The sequence below is a fragment of the Myotis lucifugus genome, unplaced genomic scaffold (assembly GCF_000147115.1).
Source record: "Myotis lucifugus unplaced genomic scaffold, Myoluc2.0 scaffold_60, whole genome shotgun sequence".
NCBI classification, from domain to species: Eukaryota; Metazoa; Chordata; class Mammalia; order Chiroptera; family Vespertilionidae; genus Myotis; species Myotis lucifugus.
The window spans coordinates 6,275,953-6,301,900 of record NW_005871108.1 but is presented as its reverse complement, the minus strand read 5'-3'; the positions used below and the strand labels follow the sequence as shown (position 1 = coordinate 6,301,900).

The 25,948-nt window shown below is 41.5% G+C and overlaps 1 protein-coding gene and 1 pseudogene across 9 annotated transcripts; both read left to right on the top strand.

The window, feature by feature from the left end:
- The first annotated feature begins 1,550 nt into the window (after window positions 1-1,550).
- DSN1 (DSN1 homolog, MIS12 kinetochore complex component) lies at window positions 1,551-20,037 on the top strand. 9 transcript variants are annotated; one of them, XM_023754464.1, is made up of 11 exons: window positions 1,551-1,724; window positions 3,499-3,547; window positions 3,766-4,086; window positions 5,749-5,822; window positions 6,441-6,513; window positions 9,061-9,148; window positions 12,271-12,330; window positions 12,725-12,799; window positions 17,380-17,521; window positions 18,434-18,521; window positions 19,051-20,037. In XM_023754464.1, the coding sequence occupies exons 2-11, from the start codon at window positions 3,514-3,516 to the stop codon at window positions 19,152-19,154; spliced, it is 1,059 nt and encodes a 352-aa protein (XP_023610232.1). In that variant the 5' UTR covers window positions 1,551-1,724; window positions 3,499-3,513; the 3' UTR covers window positions 19,155-20,037. The 9 variants fall into 9 exon arrangements, with proteins under 9 accessions (XP_023610232.1, XP_006089579.1, XP_023610234.1 ...); XM_006089517.3 differs by having other exon boundaries at window positions 3,760-4,086; XM_023754463.1 differs by lacking the exon at window positions 1,551-1,724 and adding an exon at window positions 2,316-2,334 and having other exon boundaries at window positions 3,760-4,086.
- Window positions 13,968-15,251, top strand: LOC102434286 (annotated as a pseudogene).
- Window positions 20,038-25,948: the final 5,911 nt, after the last annotated feature.

Genomic DNA, 25,948 nt, shown 5'->3' with positions numbered 1-25,948 from the left:
ATAAGTGGAACAACAAATCGATGTTCCTCTCTCTCTTTCTTCCTCTCTCTCTCTAAAATCAACAAATTAGAAAAAAAAATTTTTTTAAGCTATGGGAGTGGACAGAGGAGCATCAGGCAGTTGGGGAGATGGTGTCCTGCAATGAGACTGCAAAAGAGAGTTCTTGAACTTTGCCATATACTATTGAAAGGGCCACAGAGGAGAAAAAGTGCTAAAGCAGGAATAGTCGAATAGGATGAAGCAAACAGTACGTAGCTCCAGTTTGCCCTGGGAGACACGGTCCACATTTTAATGGGCAAAGGATCTGAATAAACACGTTCCAAAGAGGACATACAGATGGCCAAGAGACATGAAAAAAATGCTCAACATCACTAATCATCAGAGAGATGCAAATTAAAACTACAATAAAATATAATCTCATATCTGTCAGAATGGCTACCATCAATAAATCAACAAACCACAAGTGCTGGTGAGGATGTGGAGAAGGGGAACCCTAGTGCACTGTTGGTAGGAATGCAGACTGGTGCAGCCACTGTAGAAGACAGTATGAAGTTTCCTTAAAAAATTAAAAATGGAGCTGCCTTTTGACCCAGCGATCCCTCTTCTGGGAATATAGCTTAAGCTATAGCTCATAGCAGAGTTATTTACAACAGTTATGATCGGAAACAACCCAAGTGCCCATCAGTATTTGAGTGGATAAAAATGATGTGGTACATTTATTTACACAATGAATACTACACAGCTGTAAAGAAGAAGGAACTCGTACCCTATGCAAATAGCATGGGTGGACCTGGAGATTATTATACTAGATGAAATAAGCCAGTCAGAGAAAGATAAATACATTATGTCACTAATATGTAGAATCTAATGAACAAAGTAACCCAACGAACAAAATAGAACCAGAGGCATGGATACATGGAACAAACTGACAGCTGTCAGAGGGGAGGGGGCGGAGGGAGCTGAACGAAAGAAGGGGAACAGATTAGCCAGAACATACAGTCTATGCATAGCCCCTGGACCGGCAGTAGTGCGGCGATGGCCAGGAGGCGGGCGTGGTGGCAGGGTGGAGGTGGGCAAAGCCGGGGTGGGGCGTGGGGCGTGGGGCGTGGGGCGTGGGGCGTGGTGGAGGAATGTGGGACATCTGTAAGAGTGTCAATAATTTTAAAAAGATGATGAAGAAGAATCAATGGGGAGGAGGACCACTAGCCTGGCCACAGGGGCAGACCTTCAGATGCTGAGGTATTTCTTTGGCCAGTACCTAGGCTCCAGTTTCCCCATCTTAGATGGGTTCTGGGCCGCGGGGTGCAAAAGGTCAGGACGGTGCGGCAGGTCCCTGGAGGGGCCTCTCCGGACGTGGCACAGCTGCGGAGACGTTAACGTGGCCGCTTCGGGGCGGAGAAAGATTTGGACGCGGCAGCGGCTGCAGGGCTCGACCAAAGTTAAATACCAGTTTGCGCATGCGCCTTGAAGGAGGCGGGCGCTCTGCGTGCGCATGCGCAGGCCCGGGCCGCCGGCCGCCGGCCGCGCATGCGCCCTTAGTTGGCGGGAGATTTCGGTAGCGGCGGCGGCGGCAGTGGCGCGGGGCGTGGTCCGTGGAAGGCGTACCGGACTCAGACCAGAAATAAGAGGTGCAGGGGCTCCAGGGTTGACTCGTGGCCGCGGAGAGTGACCTGCGGTCTTGTATTAAGAACGGAGGCTTCGGACTGAACGGGCGTCGCTCTGAGGTCAGGAAGTCGCATACCTTTCCCCGGACGCGGCCCCACTCACTCTCGCCCCCGCCTTTTTGGCGTCGGACCTCGGCCCAGTCCAGGCCGGTCGCCGCCCCGCGACAGCGGACACTAGGGGTGCCCCGAGGCGCTGCGGCCTCCTGGGCGAGAGGAAACCCGAGGATGATCGCGCCTCTCCCTTGGCCTGTGCAGAGCCCGCGGTCTAGGGTTGGGGTGGGTCACAGAATTCCGCCTCTGTCCCCAGACAGGCTTTTGCCTCTGAACCTCAGTTCCTCTATCAGCAAGGAGGGGTGAACGACAGTACTTACGGAGCTGTGGGAAGGATTAAATGGGGTAAAGAGGTAATGTTGGAAATAAAGCGGTCACATATAACAGGTCCTGGCATGTCATAAGTGCTTAACAAGCAGCTTCACCAGTGACAGTTGTTGCTGTTATTTCCAGGCCTGAATCTGTGGTTGTTGTAACTGCGGGGGTTTAGATCTACGGCCTATATCTGTTCTTGTTTCTCTTTTCTATGTCGTCCCTCCAGATATATTCATTTCTCTTTACTTAGCACTACCCTACCCGCCCCACCTTCCCCCGTACAGATTTCTGCTGGGAGTGAGGGGTAAGCGTGGCAAATGTAGAGATGCCTCAGCCTGGTCCCTGCTGTCTTCCGGTCAGTCCTTGCTGACATGCACTAGGAATACAAATACAGTGTGTCTGGGGCGACGGACATGTAAACAGCCCCTTGCTAGGAAAGAGAAGTGGTGTGAAAGCTCACTTTTGAGCTAGGTTGGGAAGGATGATTAAGTTTTACAGGCTGTATATGCCAATATTCAAACGTGGTGGCAGGATATGGGCGTAGCAGGGGAGGAGAAATGGGTAGGTTGAGACTATGAAAAATTGGAAAAACCGCTGCTGCTGCTGTCTAACGAATGGCTAGGAGAGGAGCAGGGCTGGATATAGGAAAACTAGTGGACAGGATTATTGGGTGGATAGGGTGGGAGGTGGTGGAGATTATGAGACCTGAACTAAACTAGGATGTGGAAGTGGAGAAAAGGTTTAGAGACAAACTCATAGTTGCAGACAAAAGAGTGGTGGTTACCAGAGGAGAAGGGAGGTGGGGAGAAGACAAAGGGTAAAGGGGGGTCAAATATAAAGGGTGGGGCAAAAGTAGGTTTAAGGTTGTTAAAAAAAATAGTACAATAAATAGTGACAGAAGGAGACGACTTCTGATAATGAGCACACAATGGAGTATACAGATGTTGGATTATGAAGTTGTACATCTGAAGTTTATATAGTGTCATTAACCAATGTTATTGTAATAAATTTAATTAAAAAAAGAAGTAGAGAGGCTGTTAGAGGTAGAATGGATGGAATTCTAGATCTGGACATTTTAAGAGTAAAAAGTAAAGGATAATGTGATTTTTCTAGTTTGGAAGACCATGTAGGTCATAATGCCATCAACTGAGTTAGGAAATTAGGGACCAGTTAAACACAAGATAATTGGGAAATAAAAGAGGTATGTGTTAAGGGAGATATGAGTATTTCTAGTGATAAGTTCTATAGAAATGCAGAATAGTAGATGAGGAACCCTGCTGATGGTCTCTGTGGACGACGTGGTGGATGAGGTGGCATTGGGCTAGGCCTTGCCAGACAGGTAAATTTTATAGGAAAGAGATGGGCAATTCAGAGGCTGGAAAGCACAAGGCCTATTCCTGTGTAGTAAAACCCCAGTGAGGCTGGGGCTGAAATGTGGAGAACAGATCACCTCATTTTCCTATTTTAGGGTTCTCAACCCAGGATGACTTCGGTGACTAGATCAGAGACTGTAGAAGGTGAGTTTTGTACCTTTTACCTGAGTTCAGGTTTCTTCACTGTCCTCAAATGTCCTGGCTCTTGGTGGAGCTGGAATCACATATTCATGTATTTGCACAGGTACTTCCTCAGTGTCTCCATGATCTGGGGCATACATTTTCCATTTCCACTTTTTTGCACAAATACTCAGTTGTGGGTTTGATTTTATATTTTGACTTTTTTTTATAACAAGTGCTAGAAGAGGAACCAGTGACATCTAAGACTCATGATCATCAAATGGAATCAAATCCCAATCCTGTGGAAGTGTGTACTAAATCGTCTGCCTCCCTGGAGATGACTCAAGGAGTTTCAAAGGAAAGAAGTCACGTTGGCTGTAGCCCTAAAAAAGGGGAGTGTTGTGATCTCAGCCACGAGGAAGGACTTCAGCCCAGGTCCCTTCATTTGTCTCCCCAAGAACAGTCTGCCCATCATCGAGACAGAAGGCAGTCCTGGCGGCGAGCAAGTATGAAAGAAATCAACAGGCGGAAGTCACTGCCTCCCTTTCATCAGGGCATCACAGGTGGGGTGCTGCACACATAAGACAGTGGAGTTGCAGCTCAGATAAGATGTGGCAGTGAGGTATGGTAGAAAGAGCGTAATGGGACAGACTTGACTTGGCAGAAAGAGTGTAGTGGGACAGACTTGACTTTGCTACTTATCAGCTATGTGGCGAGTAAATCACATCACCTCTCTGAGCCTCAGTTTCTCGAAGTACAAGATTTAACATGGAAAGTCTCTAGCACATTTCAGGAAAAACTGTGACCTTAAGCGGCTTACTTAAACCTCCTTTGTCTTATGTTCCTCATCAGTAAATGGGATGAAATATCTATTTTATAAAATTATATGAGGAAAAAAATGAATTGATTATAACACAATACTTGGCACATGGTAAATAGCTCAAATGTTAAGCTATTGTGGTTATTTTAAAGATATTATCTCACTTCCAGATGGCCTATGTCTAACAGGAAAACAGGATAAAAACAGCCACTTAGCATATCAGAAAATTGCTGCCCCAGTTATGCTCATGTATTTCATAGGTGTGCCAAGTAAGCATCAGCAGTTCCCTAAGGTCACCCCAACCTTTATCTCTGTTCCAGAGCATGTGGACCTAAAATTCTGTATCACAGAAAATCACTGATGTAATAAGATTATTTCCTTGTTATTCCTGGCCACTTGCCAGATTTCTTTGGTTATAAGCAGAAGGTATTCTGTGTGGGTTTTTTTTTTTAAACTAACAGCAGTGAAAAGTTATCAAAAAAGGAGACAAAAGAACTTTAAAAATACAACCAGCTAAAGGTAGAGGATGAAAAGACATGTATTTCTCAAATTCTCAAAGCAAACTTCCTTTGCTGTATAATAACTGATGTTTTTAAATGAGCATAATTGAAAAAACAGTGTCTGCATCCTGTACTTGTTTGAAGATTCAGTGACATAATTATGTAAAATGCCCATCCAATTCGGGCTGTCTCCCCATGTGACCTTGGCAAGTTACCTATTACCTAGTCTTTGTGCCTCAGTGTCATCATCTGTAAAATGGAATTGATAAAATATTTGCCTCAAGTTTTAATGAAGTGTGTGTAGTGTTTAATAAAAAGCCTTTTACATAACAAGTGTTCAACAAATTACTATTAATGTTATCAATTCATTGTAGAAGACAGCATGGTATTATTTGGAAAAACAGGTTTTGGTGACAGACTTGGGATTGAATTCTTATTTCACCAATTTCTGGCCTCAAATAAGTCATCTCCCCTCTGAGGTTCAGTTTCCCCATCTGTAAAATGGAGCTCATAGTTTATAAGAGGACTCTTAAGACAATGTATTTAAAGCATACTGCAGGACCTGTCATAAAAATGCTCAAATGTTTCCGTCTCCTTTGAATGGTGAATATAAAACATCAAAAAAAGTTATTTACCTATCTTGTTTAATAAGACAAGGTTTTAATGTAATACATAGAAGGTTCTTATAACTTTTTGAAGCTAGAATGCACAAATGGGTAAATTCCATTCCTTGGTGATCCTGAAAAAAATCAGATGTGACTATATATGAATTCTCCCTTAATTAAAGAAGGCTGCTTGAGCATTCTTGCCTTAAAATGGACTGCATCAAGAGAGAGGAAATTTTTCAGGTTTTTTATTTTGATAATTGTGAGTATAGCACTCCTTAAATTGATATTTTATGTTAGAGCTCAGCAGATCCATCAGCGTCGACCTAGCAGAAAGCAAACGGCTTGGCGCTCTCCTGCTTTCCAGTTTCCAGGTGAGATTCTCGGGAATGGGAAATGCTTTTTTTTAAGCTGTTACTGTGAGAGTCCCAAAAAGAGATCAAAACTGTGTAATACATCTGTTAAAATTAAAAGATGTTTCTCTCTAGTTTGGATTAATTTAAAAGCCAGATATAATCCTAGCAACTGATTTTGTCTGGACTAGGCTCTCTATCCCATTGGTACTGTTGCTGCTAACTGAGCAGCTAAGGGTGAGAGATTTCCCCAATCTAATATCTCTTGCCATTGGCAGCAAATGACAGGGAATATGGTAATTTAAAGTAGGAGTAGGTCAAAATCTAAGTTCAAACAGACATTGGAGGTCTGACTACATACTAAGTCAGTATTATATGGCTAATTGATGATTAGTTTAGATAAGCAAGTCATTTGTGTGAATTAAATGACCATTTTTTTCTCAAACCAAAAATCAAAATGTATAGTCTTACCAACATAGTTTTATCCTGATCTATTTATTTGTTATATGAAAAATCTTAGGTATGAAAATTAAATCATGTTTATTTCACATTTATTAAGCATGTAAAATTACATGAGCTTTGTTGGGACTGGCCTGGAAAATCTTGATTGTTGTATTAAAAATGCTTTTCTTTATTTAGTTCTCTGTTCAGAAACTTGAACCTTTCCTAAAAGGCACTGAGGGCTTCAGTCTTGAAAGTTTTAGAGCCAAAGGTAAGTTGCTAAGAACAGGCAAGTGAGCTTTGACCTTGAACTGTACCTTCTGTTAAAGTCAGTTAAAGCCCCACTTTTGAACCCCATTCACAGGAGCTGCTACCTTACAAAACCAACCCCCCTTGGAATGGCATTAAAATATATATATGCTGCCCTGACCGGTTTGGCTCAGTGGATAGAGCGTCGGCCTGCGGACTGAAGGGTCCCGGGTTCGATTCCAGTCAAGGGCATGTACCTTGGTTGCAGGCACATCCCCAGTAGGGGGTGTGCAGGAGGCAGCTGATCGATGTTTCTCTCTCATCGATGTTTCTAACTCTCTATCCCTCTCCCTTCCTCTCTGTAAAAAAAATCAATAAAATATATTTTAAAAAAATGTATATGTATATATATATATATATATATATATATATATATATATATATATGCTGCCTTAGTAGGGTGGCTCAGTTGGTTGGAGCATCGTCCCGTACACCAAAAGGTAGCAGGTTCGATTCCCAGTTGGGGCGCACATTGGAAGCAATCGATTGATGTTTCTCCCTTCCTCTCTCTCGAAAATCAATAAAAACATATCCTCAGGTGAGGGTTAAGAAAATAATAATAATATATGCTAATGAAGTTCAGTAGGTATAAAAGTGCAAAGTAAGCCTGCCCTCCACTCCAAACCATAGTCGCAGCTCCTCTCCACAGAGGCAACCACAGCTTCCAGCTTCTTGTGTATCATTGCAGAGATACTGCATTTGCAAACAATTATACATTAAAATCAAATAATACTCTCTGCACTGTTCTTTTCCTTGTCTTTTGTTTTTTTTTAACCTAACAGTTTATATTGCAGATTATTCCATACTGCACATGTAGGACTGTCTTGACACTCTAGTAGCCACATGATATTCAATTTTATAAATGTACCATATTTTTTTTAACCAGTTTCTTATTGTGGGCTTTTAGGGTTTTCAGTCTTTTGCTATTACAATGAATAGGGTAATGGATACTTTTTTGTTTTCTCTAATCCCACTGAGGATATGTTTTTAAATTGATTTTAGGGAGAGAGAAACTTCAGTTGGCTACCTCATATGTACCGTGACCAGGGATTGAACCCGCAATCTGGGCATGTACCCTGACCGGGAATCGAACCCATGACCTTTTGGTGTACAGGACAATGCTCCAACCAACTGAGCCACACCAGCCAGGGAAAATACCTTTTTACACATGCCTTTTGGCACATATACAAGTAAAAATAAATTTCTAGAGTTGCAATAAAATAGGTCAAACAGCCCTAACCGGTTTGGCTCAGTGGATAGAGCGTCGGCCTGCGGACTGAAGGGTCCCGGGTTCGATTCCGGTCAAGGGCATGTACCTAGGTTGCAGGCACATCCCTAGTAGGGGATGTGCAGGAGTCAGCTGATCGATGTTTCTCTCTCATCGATGTTTCTAACTCTCTATCCCTCTCCCTTCCTCTCTGTAAAAAATCAATAAAATATATATTTTTTTTAAAAAAAGGTTAAACAAAATGATGAAAATTACCAGATTGTCTTCCAGAAAGGTTGTTTCATTTTATTCTCTCACCAACAATATATGCAGATATATTTGTTTGCATACCTGTTTTTTCACATTTACCAATACAGTTTTATCAAACAGTTCAGATATTTTACAGATGATAAAAGGTATTTTGTAGTTTTAATCTGTTTTTCAAAGAGGATAAACATTTTTAAATATTATTTAGAACTATATGTGCTTCATTTTCTGTTTATGTCCTTCGTTCATTTTTGAAAATTGACATGTAGTGCTTATATTGATTTGTAGAAACTCTATATTTTAAGGAAATTAGCTGTTCATCTATGATATAAATTAGAAATATTCTTTCCCAGGAATCAGTTTTCAGCTATCTAGGAAGTAGCTGTTTTCCTTACAGTAACTACACAATCATCCAGAGTCAAAATACTCAGTTATCCACTTTAAAAACCAAGAAAATACATGAACTCAGACTTACTTGTTAATTAAAATTATCTCAGAATTGGACCATCACCATAATTAGAATAGATATGTCAAGGTTATCTTGATAGCTATTTAACATCCTTTTCCTTCCTTATTCTTCGCCTGAATGTAATTGTGGACTCTTCAGGTATAAGCAGAGAACTGTTTTTACCTTATGCTTATAATGCTTTATTTGCCTTCAACATTTTTTATAACACTCTTTCCTGTTGCCTGTCTTCTGTGATATATTTCCTTTCAGCACCAGCAGTTCAAATCTCTTGAAAAGAATGAAATGTCAGTGCAGATATGTCTTTTTAACTGCTTCTTCACCAGTCAGATCTAAAAAACACTATCAATAAATGTCATAAAGAGGAATTGTATTACATTTTATCTATATCTACCCCCAAAAAAGATTAAATCTTTCTGCATATTTATACCACTTTTTTGAATAGGTGAGAGTGTTAGAATGTGACGGGACCCTAGAGCTGAGACTACCTTAAGTGTATTAGGTCTTTGTCAGCAGCTTCCTGTGAAAATTTATATTCTGTTTATAACATGTAATTTTATTCTCTCTAGCATCTTCTCTTTCTGAAGAATTAAAACATTTTGCAGACAGACTGGAAAGTAATGGAACTCTACAGAAATGTTTTGAAGATACAAAAGGGTAAGTTCAGTTGCCCTTCTGTCCTAAATTATAATTGAATTAAGGCTTTTTATTATAATTAGACAGTTGTTCATTCACTCATCAAACATTTATTCAGCATCTTCTACATACCAGGCTCTTCTAGATGCTGGAGATAATAGTGATAACTAAGTCAAACAAGGTATTTTGTTCTGATATATTTTAATAGGAGATACAGTCAAACAAATATAATGCTTTAAAATAGTGATCTAAGCCCTGGCAGGTTTGGCTCAGTGGATAGGGCGTCGGCCTGCGGACTCAAGGGTCCCGGGTTCGATTCCGGTCAGGGTCATGTACCTTGGTTGCGGGCACATCCTCAGTACGGGGTGTGCAGGAGGCAGCTGATCGATGTTTCTGTCTCATCGATGTTTCTGGCTTTCTATCCCTCTCCCTTCCTCTCTGTAAAAAATCAATAAAATATATAAAAAAAAAAAAATAAAAAATAAATAAATAAATAAATAAATAAAATAGTGATCTAAGAAGTCAATAATAGTGACTTGAGGGGGTGGGTTAGCTAGACCTCTACTGAATTTACCTTTGGATTGAGACAGATGAAAGGAAAAGCATTCTTCAAATTTTTGCTAGCCATGCAACAGCCAAACCTCAGTTCCTAATGTCTCCCATCTCAAACAATTTGGTTCTTTAACAAGTTGTTTGGGCCTGCGGACCAAAGGGTCCCAGGTTGATTCCGGTCAAGGGCACATACTTCAGGGCACATTCGGGAGGCAGCCAATCCATGTGTCTCTCTCACAGTGATGTTTCTTTTTCTCTCTGTGTCTCTCTCCCTCCCTTCCCTTTTGTATCTCTAAAAATCAGTGGAAAAATATCCTCAGGTGAGGCTTAAAACAAACAAAAAGAGTACATTAGACAAGTACTGTATATAAAAAAGGTTAAAATAGGGAATCATTAAAAACAATTTTTTAAATCTTTATTGTTGAAAGTATTACAGATGTCCTCGTTTTTTCCCCATTGACCCCTTCTAGCCCACCCCCACCCTCCACCTCAGGATGGGAAAAATTTTTGGTTTTTGACTAAATCACTTCTTGAACAACCTTTCAGAACAAATTAAGTTGGAGAACTGAGGTTTCCCTGTAAACTTATGTTCTTTAGCTGTTTACAAGCAAGAATATTAAGAGAATTTAGAAATCCCAACCCTAAACTTGTAGTTCCTCTATATGGGTGGAGCCCTGCCCTGCAGTAAATCATGTCACTAGAGGTTACATCATAAACTTTTTAGTTTTGACTTTGCAAAGGTCTACTTTTCCACCTATCCTTAACTTAACATTGGTATTCGGGTAATGAAAAATATTTTGACTCATTCTTCTGAGGACAGAGTCTTTGGGCATTTAGAATGGTCCAACTTTTGACATACCACCAGAGATGGTTCTACAATACAGCCTCTAACAAAACTAGGCTGTCCCAAACCCTGAGACATTGTTTACCTTTATACCAAGAAGGTTGGAAAAGCACCAAAATCTGCACGTGGTGTGAGCCCAGGCAACTTTGTGGAACTCGTGCTATGAGACCTAAAGTTCTAATGAGGTTGTCTAAAATGAAAAAACATGTCAGCAGGGCTTATGGTGGATCCGTGTGTGCTAGATCTGCCTGCGCCAGGATCAAGTGTGCTTTCCTTATTGAGGAGCTGAAAATTGTTGTGAAAGTGTTGAAGGCACAAGCATAGAATCAGGAAGCTAAATAAAAACATAAAGGCTTTTTGAGTGAAAAAAAATAAACAAAATTTTGCTTAACATAGTGTCTCTTTTAATGCAGTGTATTTAAGCCATAAGCCAGCATTGATAGAGGCTGTGTGTCATAGGCCTTGGTAGAAAAACATGAAAGGTAGAACAATTCATTTGTTTTTGTCAGGTAGAGTACCAAGTACTAGTACATCTGCAAAATTTTGGCATTTTCAGTGCTTCTTTTCCATTAGAATTAGTCACTCAGCTGTGCTGAGCCCTTAGTGTAAGTCCCCTGTACAGCGATAGCTTCAGTTTAAGGAGGAAGACAAGACAGTCATATGAAAAAGTATTGTTGGGCCTTAAAAGATGTTAAGGTTTTGATTGGTGGAAGGGGAAGACACTAAAAACTGATGTGAACAGGAGTTGAGAGATTGAAAACCCCGGATATTCAGGGTCAGGGTGAGTGAGATTATATTGGACAGAATAGATAAAAGAGAACAGTAGGAATCAAAGTTAATGAACTGGATGGAGCGAGAACAGAGATCCTTAAGTGCCAGATTAAGGAGGTTTTACTTCTCTTCTGAATGCAGTAGAGGGTCACAGAGTTTTTAAGCAAGGAAGAAATTAAAGGAATATTTTAAGAAAGGTTCATCTGGCCATGTGTGAATTGGAATTGATGAGAGAGAGAGAAAAGATGAAGAGATCTAGTATAAAAGTGAGAGGCTAAGAAATAAATATTTGTTGAAAGATAAATTCTTTTTTTTAATGTAACATTTTTATTTTATTTTTTAGGGTTTGAACTTAAAAAAAAATTATTTTTATATTGATTTCAGAGAGAGGGGGAGAGGGATAGAAACGTCAGTGATGAGAGAAAATCATTGATTGGCTGCCTCCTGCATGCCCCCTACTGGGGATTGAGCCTGCAATCCGGTGTTGTGGTAACCATCTTACAGTGGTTCTCTATCTTGAAGGGAAAGGGGGTTTTGACTGTGCCCTGACCAGGTGTTGAACCTTAACCTCCTGGTTCATAGGTTGACACTCAACCACTGATCCATACCAGCCAGGCGAAAGATAAATTTTTTTACTTTTTTTTTCTTTTTTAGAGAAAGAGAAAGCGGAGGGGGGGGGGGGAGGGAAAGAGAAACATTGATGTGAAAGAGAAACATAGAAACATAGGTTGGTTGCCTCGCGTACACACCCCAACCGGGGACTGAACCTGCAATTTGGGCACGTGTCCTGACCGGGAATCGAACCTGCGACCTTTTGGTGCACAGGACGATGCTCAACCAATTAAGCCACATTGGTCAGGGCAAAAGATAAATTCTGAACATGTTTTATTGCCTTTGAAATTACGTAAGTTATCATATTAAAAGCAAGTGTTCTTGAAAAATTTGTGTTTATCTCACAAGGCTATCTGTATTCCAGAAAAGCATCAGATTTGTCTCTGGAAGCATCAGTGGCTGAGATGAAGGAATACATAACAAAGTAAGTGAAAATGAATGAACCTTTGTTGAAAAATCTAAGTTCAGTTGGGGAAAATAATTAAACCTGGGAAAATGAATAATAAACATCCTGTTCTGAGTGTCAATACTGGTGTAGCAACACTGGAAGTTAGCTGCATATTGGGATCTTATGGGCTGTGCTTATGGCCAAATTCATAGAATGGAGTCTAGGGAATAAGGATGTTAATTTAATTTTAAGAACATGTGTTTGATTTGATTAAATTAATATCCTCTAAAACAGTCATGGTTTCTAATTCTTTAATGGCCTTTTTATTCACATCTTAGAACCACAGTAGACACCTAATGTACTATTGGTGCCCTCAGTGATTCAGAATGAGATAATCAAAAACTAACAATTTTTTTTTCTGATCATATAGGTTTTCCTTAGAACGTCAGACTTGGGATCAGCTCTTGCTGCACTATCAGAAGGAGGCTGAGGAGATCTTATCCAGGTTAGATCTATGATTGGAAATCAGAAGCTATGTTTTCACTTTGTGGAGTTTGATTTGAATTAATTTTAGTTTCATTAACACAAATTAAATGACGAATCTTATAGGCTAATCAAAGCTCTGTAAAATATTTATTAGCACCTCTGACCCTAAATGGAGAGTCAAGGAAAGGAAGGGAGCTGGCATCACTATGTTCAATCAAAGAACAGAGTTGCCTGTGTTCTGTGTCTTTGGCTGCCATTCTACATCCTGTGGGAGACAGGCACATCTCTGCTTTTTACCTGGAATCCTGGGCTGGGCCAAAAACATTAGTCAGGGGACTTTAGTGGGCACATAGCCTTTGAGCTGCAGGTGTGGGAGAGAACCCTAGCCAAGGCCTTTGTGGAAATGCAAAGACATGAAAGAGGGTGATGGAAAGAGAGGATCTTTGTCTGGGTCTTAAAGGCACAATAAAGTGGCAAAGTGCTAGGTTTTTGTTTAGTTGGCCGTCTAAGCTAGTGATTTTTTTTTTTTTAAATATATTTTATTGATTTTTCACAGAGAGGAAGGGAGAGGGATAGAGAGCCAGAAACATCAGTGAGAAAGAAACATCGATCAGCTGCCTCCTGCACGCCCCCCAGTGGGGACGTGCCCGCAACCAAGGTACATGCCCTTGACCGGAATCGAACCCGGGACCCTTGAGTCCGCAGGCCAGCGCTCTATCCACTGAGCCAAACCGGTTCTGGCATAAGCTAGTGATTTTTAATCTTTTTTTCCAAACAGAATCTTAGGTAAGAACCCAACTACAAAATGGTAGCTAGCCCGGCTTGGCTCAGTGGATAGAACGTCGGCCTGCGTATTGGGGGGTCCCAGGTTCGATTCCGGCCAAGGGCACAAGGGCACATGCCTGGGTTGCGGGCTTGAACCCCAGTGGGGGGGCGTGCGGGAGGCAGCCGATCAATGATTCTCTCTCAAACATTGATGTTTCTCTCTCTCTCTCCTCCCTTCCTCTCTGAAATCAATAAAGAAATATATATTTTTTAAAAATGGTAGCTAAAACTCTAATTGCAAAAGTGGCCTCTTAGTAGAGAGGTCCTTTGAGGAATACGGTTTGAAAAACTTCCCCAGTGCAGGCATTGGTGGTTATCAGTTACTTTATTCAACCCGGACATGTTCTCTTTATGAAGACATAATGTATAAGATATGTCAGTTTTGGAATAAAAAATTTTGATGTGGCATACTTATTGGTTAAGAGGAATGCTTCTGGAAGCAGGCTGCTTCTGTTCAAATCCTAATACTACTTCATTTGTGATATTGGGCAAGCCACTTAATCTCTAAGCCTGAAGTTCCTCACTTAAAAATGGAGATAAGCCCGGCTGACATGGCTCAGTGGTTGAACTTCGACCTATGAACCAGGAGGTCACGGTTTGATTCCGGTCAGGGCACATGCCCGGGTTGCAGGCTGGACCCCCAGTGTGGGGTGTGGAGGAGGCAGCCAGTCAATGATTTTTTCTTGTCGTTGATGTTTCTATCTTCCTCTCCCTCTCCCTTTCTGAAATCAATAATAAAAAATACCTTTAAAAAAATGGAGATAATATTAGTATCTATCTCATTGGGTTATTGTGAGTGTTAAATGAGGTTAAATGGAAAGTGCTTAGCAATGTCTGGCATTCAGTAAATTGTAGTAGTTGCTCTTATTAAAGAGTCACCAGTTTTTATGAACTCTCCATTATATTCAGTTATTTTAGATAATTGAGGTAACCTAGCATTTTTTTGGTGAAAGATCATAGACATTGACTTAAGGATAACAAGCTTTGGCTTTACTCTACCCCAACTGTAGTTCTTTTGTAAATGGATCTTATTGTTAAATGGAATTAACTGACATGAAGCATCTAGCATTTCCTGGAGTCCAGTGATGTAAAAGAGTTAATGGAGTCCATGGGGGCGCCATCGTGGTGCAGTGCAGCACAGGATCGCCAAGGCGGACCTGTGGCAGCTTCAGGTGCAGGAGGCAGTGGACACCATGGTGAAGAGTCTGGAAAGAGAATATCTGGAAGATGCAGGGCCTCATGTTCCAGTGCAGTGCTGGCTGTTGTGAGGACGTCCATGCAGCAGGTGCACCGGTGCATTGAGTGCTTCCACGCACCTTTGACTCAAGCCCAGGCCCTGGTTACCAGCGACTGGGAGAAGTTCCAGGACCGGCTGGCCTGGTGCACTATGCATTACAATGACAAAGCCAAAGATTCAGTAGATGCAGGGAATAGAGTGTCAGGTGAAGCGGCAGCTGGAGGGTTGTGTGACCAAGTGTGTGGATGATCATATGAACCTCATTCCAGCCATGACCAAGAAGATGAAGGAGTCTCTCTCATCCATTCAGATACAGAAGTCTTTGCCATTGGCCATGGAGGCTGAGGGCAGGAATCTATTTAAAATGAAGAATGAGAATTTTGGTCTTTTAAGCAAAGTTTATAGATGAAGAAATTAAGGATGGCAGCAAGTTTAAAGCATGTGTCACTTGCCTCTGGACACCAGTTCTTTATGTTTTAATCCTGGAAAGTGAAATGGAAAAAACTGGTGCTCAAATTTAGGTCAGAGAGTTTTTGATGTGGCAAATGCTTATCCTGGCAATAGGCATTTCTCTCAGCTCAAGCTAGAGCCCTTGAGGTACCAACAGGCTGACAGTTTCCTCTAGCCTGCCAGTGATCTAGTAGAATCTGAGGAGAGGTGTTTCTGTTTGTTGCAACCTCCTGTTTACCAGAAGCATTACCACACCATTTCCCATAAGCTGTGAAACAAAATCCATGAGCTTACTAATTTAGAAGTGGAAAAACGGTTTCTGCGTATTTGCTTTGCTTGGTTTTGTTTTATATACAAGGGCATAAAGTTAATTTAAGATGTGGAGTTGGGGGAGGTAGTTTGGATAAAAACTTCAAAAGGTTTCTTTGATATCGTTTCTGCCCAAGATGTGGATGTGCACTTCTCACACATTACATCTTCCAGCTTGGAGACCCCACAGAAACATGAGAGGCAATGTCACACTGGGTATGGGAGCAGACCTTCCTTCTCACTGACTGCCATGATGGGCCCTAAGCTTGTCTGCAGCAGATACAAGGGCATAAAGTTAATTTAAGATGTGGAGTTGGGGGAGGTAGTTTGGATAAAAACTTCAAAAGGTTTCTTTGGATATCTGTTTCTGCCCAAGATGTGGATGTGCACTTCTCACACATTACATCTTCCAGCTTGGAGACCCCACAGAAACATGAGAGGCAATGTCACACTGGGTATGGGAGCAGACCTTCCTTCTCACTGACTGCCATGATGGGCCCTAAGCTTGTCTGCAGCAGAGTGACAGGACAATCTTACAGTGGTTCTCTATCTTGAAGGGAAAGGGGATTTTGATTGTGCCCTATACCAATACCCAGGAATGAACAGTGAAGGAGGAACTGTTGGTTGCTTCATTAAGGGTTATGAAGTAGCCCTAACTGGTTAGGCTCAGTGGATAGAGCGTTGGCCTGCAGACTGAAGGGTCCCAGGTTTGATTCCGGTCAAGAGCATGTACCTTGGTTGTGGGCACATCCCCAGAAGGAGGTGTGCAGGAGGCAGCTGATAGATGTTTCTCTCTCATCGATGTTTCTAGCTCTTTATCCCTCTCCCTTCCTCTCTGTAAAAAATCAATAAAGTATATTTTTTTAAAAAGAGTTATGAAGTACTGGATTTAGGAAAAACCTGGTTTTCAGGAAAGAAACCTAAACCCAGTATTGCTTACTTAACCCCCTCGAATAACAGAGCCCTACTTAAGATAATCTTTTGGCAACAGGAAGGTTAAAGGAGAAAAAGTAAGCAACTCAGGGGTGAGTTGTTGCTTCATTAGAGCAAAAGAGGGGCAACTCCCCATTACCAAATACCACTTTTGCCTGGGGCTTGCAGTATTCCTATGCCAGCTCTGGCACCTTACAATTTTGATAAGGACTTTGTTGTCTTTTTACCAACTTATTACTTGAAATGATAATATAGCCTGTCTGTTTGCTGTTTCAGGACTGTGATATATTTTCCCAGTGGTCTGGCTTTAAAAAATAAATAAGGTTTGGGGGTTGGGAACTGTCGGGGAGAGGTCAATGGGAGGAAAAAGAGACATAGGTAATACTTTAAACAGTAAAGAATTTAAATTAGAAATAAAATAAATATGGTTTAATTTTTCCTCCAAAAAAAAATTAATACTGGCCTGACCAGTGTGGCTTAGTGGTTGGGTGTTGACCCATGCACCAGGAGATCGCAGGTTCAATTCCTGGTCAGGGCACATGCCTGGGTTGCTGGCTCAATCCCCAGCGGTGGGACATGCAGGAGGCAGCTGATTGATGTTGATGTTTCTCTTTCATCATTTCTATCACTCCATCTCCCTTCCTCTCTCTCTAAAAATTAATAAAATCAAATTTTCTTTATTAAAAAAATTAATACCAGATAATGGTTTTAGACCCCACTGTTAATAAGAAGAATATTGCTTCAGGTTAATGAAGTCTTATTGGAGGCTTTTTCCCTAGGTGATCTTTCATTATTTTCCCCAAAGTGATTATAAAAATTCCTTAAAAGCTCCCTTTGTTTTTTAGAGGATCAACTGAAACAAAAATGACTGAAGTTGAACCTACAGCATATCTTGGGTCTTCCCAGAATGAAGTCCTTAATACAAAGCCTGATTACCAGAAAATATTACAGAGCCAGAACAAAGTCTTTGATTGTATGGAATTGGTGGTGAGTTGGCTCATGTTTATATTTGGTTGAGTTATCCAGCTTTGCTACATTCTCATCCTTGGAAATGAAAAGACCTGGAGAATATGTTTAATAAGATAAGGTAAGTATATTAACTCTACCTTGGCGAAACATGGAGAGACAATTAAAAGAAACAAATACTAAGTGGTGATTAGTGTTAAAGCAGAGTAAGGGAGACAGTGTACAGGAGGGCAATAGGATACTATACAGAGCAGTTGTTGATAGTCCCTCTAAAGTGCCATTTAACAGAGACTGGAAAGAAATGAGGAAGTGAGCCATGAGGACATTTGAGAGAATAGTACTAGTATTTTATCGTTCCAAGTATCAGCAGGAAGTAGTTGATAAAGTGTAATTCAAGGAGAGTTTATAAGGGGCTATGTATAAAGTGTAGATATTGGGAAACCATAAGGGTTAGTGAAGGAACGTGGGGCAGCTGAGCTCTTACTACCCCTAGGCCTGCAGGGAGGAGAGGAGGAAGAGTTACTGTGGCACCTGAGGGGAGAAAGTCACATAGTGGGCTGTTTTGAGAGAGCCATGACCTTCAGTTAAGAGACGCAGCTAACTCGGAATGATCCTTTCCTGAGCAGGCCTGGGTAAAAATATGCAGACCTCATTCAGCTCCCCCCCTGCTTGGGCTCCCTCTGGACCAAGCCCACCCAGAACTCAGAGGACTTGGGATCCTAGAGGTTATCTCGCTCAGCCTTCTGGGGCATAGAACAGTGTGAAGGAGTGGAGTGTGGATCTGGAGGAGCAAACAGAAAATGTCTGACATAAGCATTCCAGGTTGAAAGAACAACAAAAGCACAGCTCCCAAGCAGGAGCTTGCCTGGTGTGTTTGAGGAACATCAAAGAAGCCGTGGACCCTTATAGCTCATAGCTGTCTTTCATCTGCAGATGGACGAATTGCAAGGATCAGTGAAGCAGTTGCATGCCTTTATGGACGAAAGTACCCAGTGCTTCCAGAAGATGTCAGTACAACTCAGTAAGTGTATCTCTTGAGGGGACTAGAGGGTTAACCTTTCAGGTTTAAACTGCCCTTACTTAGCACATGGCCTCAAAGGGTAAGGCCACATCAAGTGGTTTGTTCCCCCTCCCCCTCTTTCACAGTAACTATTATGTTGAGGGTACTCGTAGTTGATGGGAAATTCCACAGAAACACAGTAGACTAAGAATTAAATTCCCACAAACCATCTTGTTTTAGTAAATCTGAGATTTAAGAAATACTCATTGCCTTTTTTCCCCTGTTCATTCCTCAAAAATTCACTGACACTGCCCTTACTTACTCTAGCCCTAAATTATTGCTATACATACCTTCATTTTTTTATTTATTACAATGTATTTTGGTTGTAGTTATAGCTGGCTTTCCTACCAGCTGTCATCTCCTTGAGAACGGAGATTCTTATTTGTCATTGTAATGCCCTTCAGTCTGGCACAGTATCCATGCAGTAAGTTTGCAATAAACCTTATTTGAATTCAATTGAAATTTATTTTTTGGCTCCTTTCCTGTGTAGGCAAGAGAAGTACGCAACAATTAGATTCTTCACCAGCTCGAAAACTGCTCAAGCTTCAGTTACAAAACCTGCCTACAGCACATTGTTCTAAATCTTGTCAGTGACCTTATGCATCTTTGTGCCACAAGGTGCTCTAGAGGAGAGACATGGAAAGAATGCTCCAGCGCATGGTGATTGCGTGGCAATCTAAGCTGGTGATATGTACCTATTGCCTTTGAGGATAATTGGCTGAAGAGCACGTTGTTGTTTTCCTAAAAGTGACAACACTGCCCTGGCTGGTGTGGCTCAGTTGATTGGAGCATCGTCCAGTGCACTGAAGGGTCACGGGTTCAATTCTGGTCAGGGCACATACCCAGGTTGCAGGTTTGATCCCCATTCAAACACAAGGCAATTGTGTGTACAGGAAGCAATCGATGGATGTTTCACTTTCACAGCAGTGTTTCTCTGTCTCCCTCTTCCTTCCTCTCTCTAAAATCAATTTAAAAAAAGTTACAACACTTTTGTATCCAAAAGAATGTTGTATGGACACTTTTTCCAAGAATGTGCAAGATAATTAAAATTCCTGTTTTGGAATGACCTTTAGAATTAGTAGTCTAGTCTTTTAAATATTCTTTGTGATCACATCTCTTCATCTTGTGTAGAAGTTTTTCAAGTTTTGAAACATCCAAAGTCATTTGGGATCAAATCCAATGAAACATTTTAGGGGTCAAATTGGGTTCTGGTTGTAAAGGAATGAGACTAATTTTCTAGTGTGACTCAGGGTGATTTTAGGTATAAAAGTTGTGGGCATTGATTATATTAGGTGGATATGTATATCACTTCACAGGATGTCCAAATTGAGGAAATACTACCCATTCTCTATGTTCTAATGCCCATAATGTGCTTCAGTTTTTAGTATTGAGTCAACATCCTAAATCTTGGATTCATTGTTCTCTGTATTTAATAATCTGCATTATAAAATTGTACATAATTAAAAGTTTTCCCTTGTCTTTGTGTATATTTTGAGTGTATAAAAAAATTAAAAGTTAGGGAGGTCTTAGGAAATAAGATTCTTTGCCAATTGTGAAAGTGAACAGTAGTGTAGAGATAAACCTCGGCATTAGTTAGATAAAATACCAACTAATTTATTGTTAATGTTTTATTCTCTGATCCTCCTAGTAGGATAAAACCTATTTCATTTAAATACCTAGTTATAATGTTAAGTCTTAAACTTTGGCCTAAGCACCAGCTAATGAGAGGTGATATCTCCTTGCATTGACCTATATTCCTTATTCTTTCATATATTTACAGAGACCCTGCTATTATATGCCAAGCACAATTCTAGTTAATGGGAAAGGAGCAAAGAACAAAAACAAACATGGGACCTCCTCTCATGATTCTCACAGTCTAATGGGTACACCGGGAACAAGAAGGGACTTCTCTGCAGAGTGATGTTTTAGTTGATTCGAGAAGAATGAAGGAGTTAAATAGGGCAAATTTTTGAGGCAAAATGAGCAGTATTTCCAAAGTCCTGAGGAGGGAGAGAATGAAGCTAAAGAAAAAGCCCAGTAAAGCAGGAATGCTGAATGCCAGTGGAAGAGCCACCTGAGAAAGAATTGAAAGTCATTAGGAGGTTTTAAGAGCAAGATGGGATCAGAACTTTATTTTTAAAAGATCATTCTTGTTGCTGTATGGAGAATAGATAGATTGATTTTTTACAGAGAGGAAGGGAGAGAGATAGAGAGTTAGAAACATCGATCAGCTGCCTCATGCTAAAGAAAAAGCCCAGTAAAGCAGGAATGCTGAATGCCAGTGGAAGAGCCACCTGAGAAAGAATTGAAAGTCATTAGGAGGTTTTAAGAGCAAGATGGGATCAGAACTTTATTTTTAAAAGATCATTCTTGTTGCTGTATGGAGAATAGATAGAAGTAAGCAAGGTATGGATGCGAGAGACCCCAGCCTATTGCAGTAGTCTAGATGGGAAATGATGGCTTGTGGTAGATGTTGGCAGTGGGTGAGTGGAGTGAATTGCTCAGAGTGTCTGGAATCTTGTAGGCATTGTAACCTATATGTTAAAAGCCTAACTGTCACCCTGACAGTTATGGCTTAGTTGGTTGGGCGTCGTTCTGTACACCAAGAGGTCACTGGTTCGATTCCTGGTCAGAACATATGCCTGGGTTGCAGGCTCAGTCCCTAGGAGGGCGTATGCAGGAAGCAGTCGAGGAAGCAGTCGATCAATGTTTCTCTTCCTCTCCCTTCCTCTCTAAAATCAATAAAAACATTTAAAAAAAACAGCCCTAGTGCAAGCATTCAAACTCAAAGGCTAACACAGGCCAAATAAACAAGGTTTAAGTTTATGTGGGCCGCAAAAAAACAAAAGCTTCAATTTTCATAGAAACGTAGGTTTATTTCGATAGAGACATGCTGAATACAAAGGGCTGAAATAAGTGAGTAATCAACATAAAATGATAGAACATTTTAATAAAAATATTTTTTCTTGAATATTAACTTACCAGACACTGAATAACTGCACAAATTAATAAGCTTACTGCAAATAAACCTACTTATCTTGTTCTCCGAAAGCAAAATATTTCCTGTTGTGCACAGCAAACAAGTCAGTCCAAGACTAATGACGTGGCAATTAGCTGCTAAAGTATTTGCTGTTAGTATTAACAGAGAGAAATGGTGCGCCTGTGCATAAGGCACATAAGAGAAATGAATGCAACACGACTATAATAATCAGTCATTAGCTAACGTTTGTTATTAATAATTATGTATAACAGGATATTGTAAAAATTAAGTTACGAAATTTTTATTAAAACGTTTCTTACATACTGTTATATTGGCTGGGTTACAAAAATATTCGTTGTGGGCTGCATGCGGAGTTTGACATGCTTGCCCTAGCGGGTTTGGCTGAGTGGATAGAGCGTTGGCCCAAGAACTGGAGGTTTGTGGGTGTGATTCCAGTCAAGGGAACGTACCTCCGTTGCAGGCTCGATCCTCTGTCCTGACCAGGGTGCATGCAGGAGGCAACCAATCGATGTATCTCTCACGTCGATATTTCTCTGTCTCCCCTCCCTTCCACTCTCCCTAAAAAATCAATGGAAAAATATGCTCAGGTGACGATTAACAACAACAACAAAAAACTTAACTGTGACTGGGAGAGATTTAAGCTGCAATTAGATCAGGTATTAAATGTAGATTTGGTAGCCTGGGCTTTTAGCATGCGTGACACCATTTTGGGCCTGTGGTTTTCTCTTGAACACTACTACTGTAAAATTAGGAGAATGACAGAACCTGTATCACAGGAATACTATGAGGGTTAGATGAAATAAAAGTTTAGAACAGTGATATCAATATGATGGAGGGTAAAAGCTTAAAAAGCTGGGTGGATAATAGAACAGTTCATGAGATGGGAGAGCTAGTAGTTCAATTTGGCATACTAAATGGAGAAGTCAACTACACTATTAGATTATACTGGTGGAAAACTGGGAAGAAAAATCTGGACTAGAGATAAAATTTGCAAGTCACTGATAGGCAGTTATTGAAGCCTGGAGCTTGGAGAATGTCCGGAGTAGAGCATGAAGGGAAACTTTAGATAGCCCCAAAGAAAGCTGGGGCTTTTAAGAATCAGAGTGGTGTTAATTTCCTACATTTTCAGAAGCAGAATAGTATAATGGAAAAGGTATAGAATTTGAAATGAATGTTCATCTCATCCCCATTTTCCTCATCTGTAGAATGGGGATAGATAAATCACTTCTAAAGGTGATTGTACTTTCCTCCAATTTGTTTATTACATTGTATTGCATTTTTTTGTTTATAAGAATTTGCTCAAACTCAAGCATAAGAAGTATGTTTTAATCTGTCTGCAATAGCTAAACAGGAGAGAGCATGGAAAAATAAGTTATATTTTACTTGCATATAGACTATATAGTGTTATGACATCACTTCTATTTTTTTGTCATTATAGATGAGGAAGTCAAGATTGGAGAGGCTTAATTTAACCAAGGATATATAGATAGTAGTGGAAGGTGAACTAGAACTAATTTTGCACTTAATAAGTGTTAATGAATAAACATAAATCATCTATATCTATAATAATAAAAGCATAATATGCTAATTAGATCCGACAGCCGAACGACCTTTTAGACGACCTTCCGGATGAAGCCGGGGCTGCAAGGGCCGAGCTCCTTGCACACATTTTGTGCATCGGGCCTCTAGTATATATATAAAATCCTAAGTGACCGGCCGACCAACTAGCTGGTGGCTATGACGTGCACTGACCACCAGGGGGCAGATGCTCAACGCAGGAGTGGAAACCACAGGCATGAAAACATGGAACAGACTGATGAATCTCAGAGGAAAGGGAGGAGGGCAGGAAGAGATTAACCAAAGATCTTATATGCATACTAGAGGCCCGGTGCATGGATTCGTGCACCAGTGGGGTCCCTTGGCCTGGCCTGCGGTGATCAGGCCGATACTGTTGGGGTCCAGCCCCAGCAGGTCCAGGGGTTCCCAAAGGTGTGGACGGAGTCGGCAAAGAAGGAATGACACGGAGGCAGTGTTCAGTTGATCAGCATAGCGAGGTTCTCTCTAGCCAGGTTCTGTCTTTATTGTCCTGTTACATCTGTATTTATACCAGTTGATTTTAATCCTATCCATTCTATTCCAAAGGTTAGGGCATTTGTTAATCTAGTTCTGTTGAGTTTAATCCTGTCTAGGTTAATCTCTGTGTTCCATTATAAGGGCTATTCCCAGGTTACTGCTCTACTGATAAGCTACAAGGAAGTGACTGAAGGAGATTATCCTAAGTAAAGATTATGTAGCTTAAGCGTTATTGTTCATAGTTAAAGTGATTAACTACCCACTTGGCACTTAGTTAAGGGGTTTCATTCCCTCCCTAACTCCAGGGAAAAATCCCCACCTGGGGAAACAACCTTTCTCTGAGAGGTGGTCCTGTTTAAAACACATAGCGCTAAGAGGGGGAGCAAACATATGCCATATACGCCAGGTCCCTTGAAACATAAGCTGTGCAGATGTTTCTTCCCTGCAGCGACTGTGTCAAGCAGCAAGGGTGGACCGGCTTCCGGCACGATACCAGCTCTCCAACATCCCCTGAGGGGTCCCGGATTGCGAGAGGACACAGCCAGGCCGAGGGACCCCACTGGTGTACGAATCCATGCACCAGGCCTCTAGTATATAATAAAAGGCTGTGCTCATTTAATATTAGTTTTCCCTCTCCCTAAATTTGGTTCAGGTAATTGTGCTTGATGAATAACAATATTTATAGCCCAAGCCGGTTTGGCTCAGTGGATAGAACGTTGGCCTGTGGACTGAAGAGTCCCAGGTTCGATTCCGGACAAAAGCACATGCCCGGGTTGTGGGCGTGATGCCCAGTACTGGGTGTGCAGGAGGCAGCTGATTGGTGATTCTCTCTCATCATTGATGTTTCTCTCCCTCCCTCTCTGAAATCAATAAAAATATATTTAAGAAAACAAAAAACAATATTATAAACAGTACTGCCTTGATGTTTGATAATGTTACATTTGCCCTAATTTAATTAAGAGAATATTTTACTTTTAATCAGTGATACTTAATAAGGAATGTAATGTTGACCTTAAAGATAAGACATCTAGCCCACTGGGTGTGACTCAGTAGTCCAGCGTCTACCTATGAACCAGGAGTTAACAGTTTGATTCCTGGTCAGGGCACATGTCTAGATTGCAGGCTCAATTCCCAGTAGGGGGCATGCAGGAGGCAGCCGATTGATGATTCTCATCATTGACGTTTCTTTCTTTAAATATATCTTTATTGATTTCAGAGAGGAAAGGAGGAGAGAGAGATAAAAACATCAATGATGTCAGAGAATTATAGATGGGCTGCTTCCCCCACGCCTCCCCACTGGGGATGGAGCCCACAACACGTCATGTGCCCTGACTGGGAATCCAACCGTGACCTCCTGGTTCATAGGTCGACCTCAACCACTGAGCAACACCCGCTGGCCTCTTCTCTTTTAAATAGCTCCCTTGCTTCACCCTTCCTATAAAAATCTTCCCTTTTGTACAACCTCACAGAGTATTCTGGTTGCTAGATGGGATGCTACTGGATTCATGAACCACTTAAAGCCAATTAGCTCTCCACATTTGCTTGGTTGAATTTTTTTTTTTTTTACAGTAATGTCAATTTGCAAGGCGCATCTCTTTCTATCGAGGTTGGTAATTGAAGATTCTTCCCAGTTGGGATCTGTACTTAATGTTGAAGGGTGGTGTGTGAGGGCTCCCCTTCTGGCATTCCTCATGCCATTTAAAAGGTTTCCCCTTATTAATTTTCACAAGATTAACTAAATTATAAACTCCTTTGGGAAAGGGATTTAGCCCTGCACATTTTGGTATTATTTAAGTTGTTGGGTCATTGAAGCTTACTGTGTTATCATTTTGAAAAAATAAGTCATTTTCTCATGTTGCACCCAAAAAAGGAGATGGTACGGCAGGCAGTTGTACTAGTGATGCAACGGGGGACTGAGTCTTGGGTGGTAGTTCTTTAAAGTTCTGTGCTCATTCACCATCACGGCTAAGCCCCTTCCCCGCGCTCAGCACGGTGCTAGGTGCCGGGTGACCTTGGGTAACAATGCTCCGGGCCCGTGAAAGGACGCCATGCTCTGCCACAGGCTTCTGGGGGGCTTCCCACGGAGGAGCTGTGGAAGGGAGGGGCCCTCGACGCCTTTCCCCCCGGGTAGTCCTAGTTAAGGTTCTCCGAGGAGACTCCTCGGCCGGAGAAACTACACCCAAGATGGCCCCGCGAGGCGCTCCCGGCCCGGCCACCATCTTGGTCCTTCCCGAGGTGGGCGGGGCCACACGCCCCGGCCCGGCGACCCCAGCGCGCCTGCGCGGCCGCAAAGATTCCCCCGCTCCATCGTCGC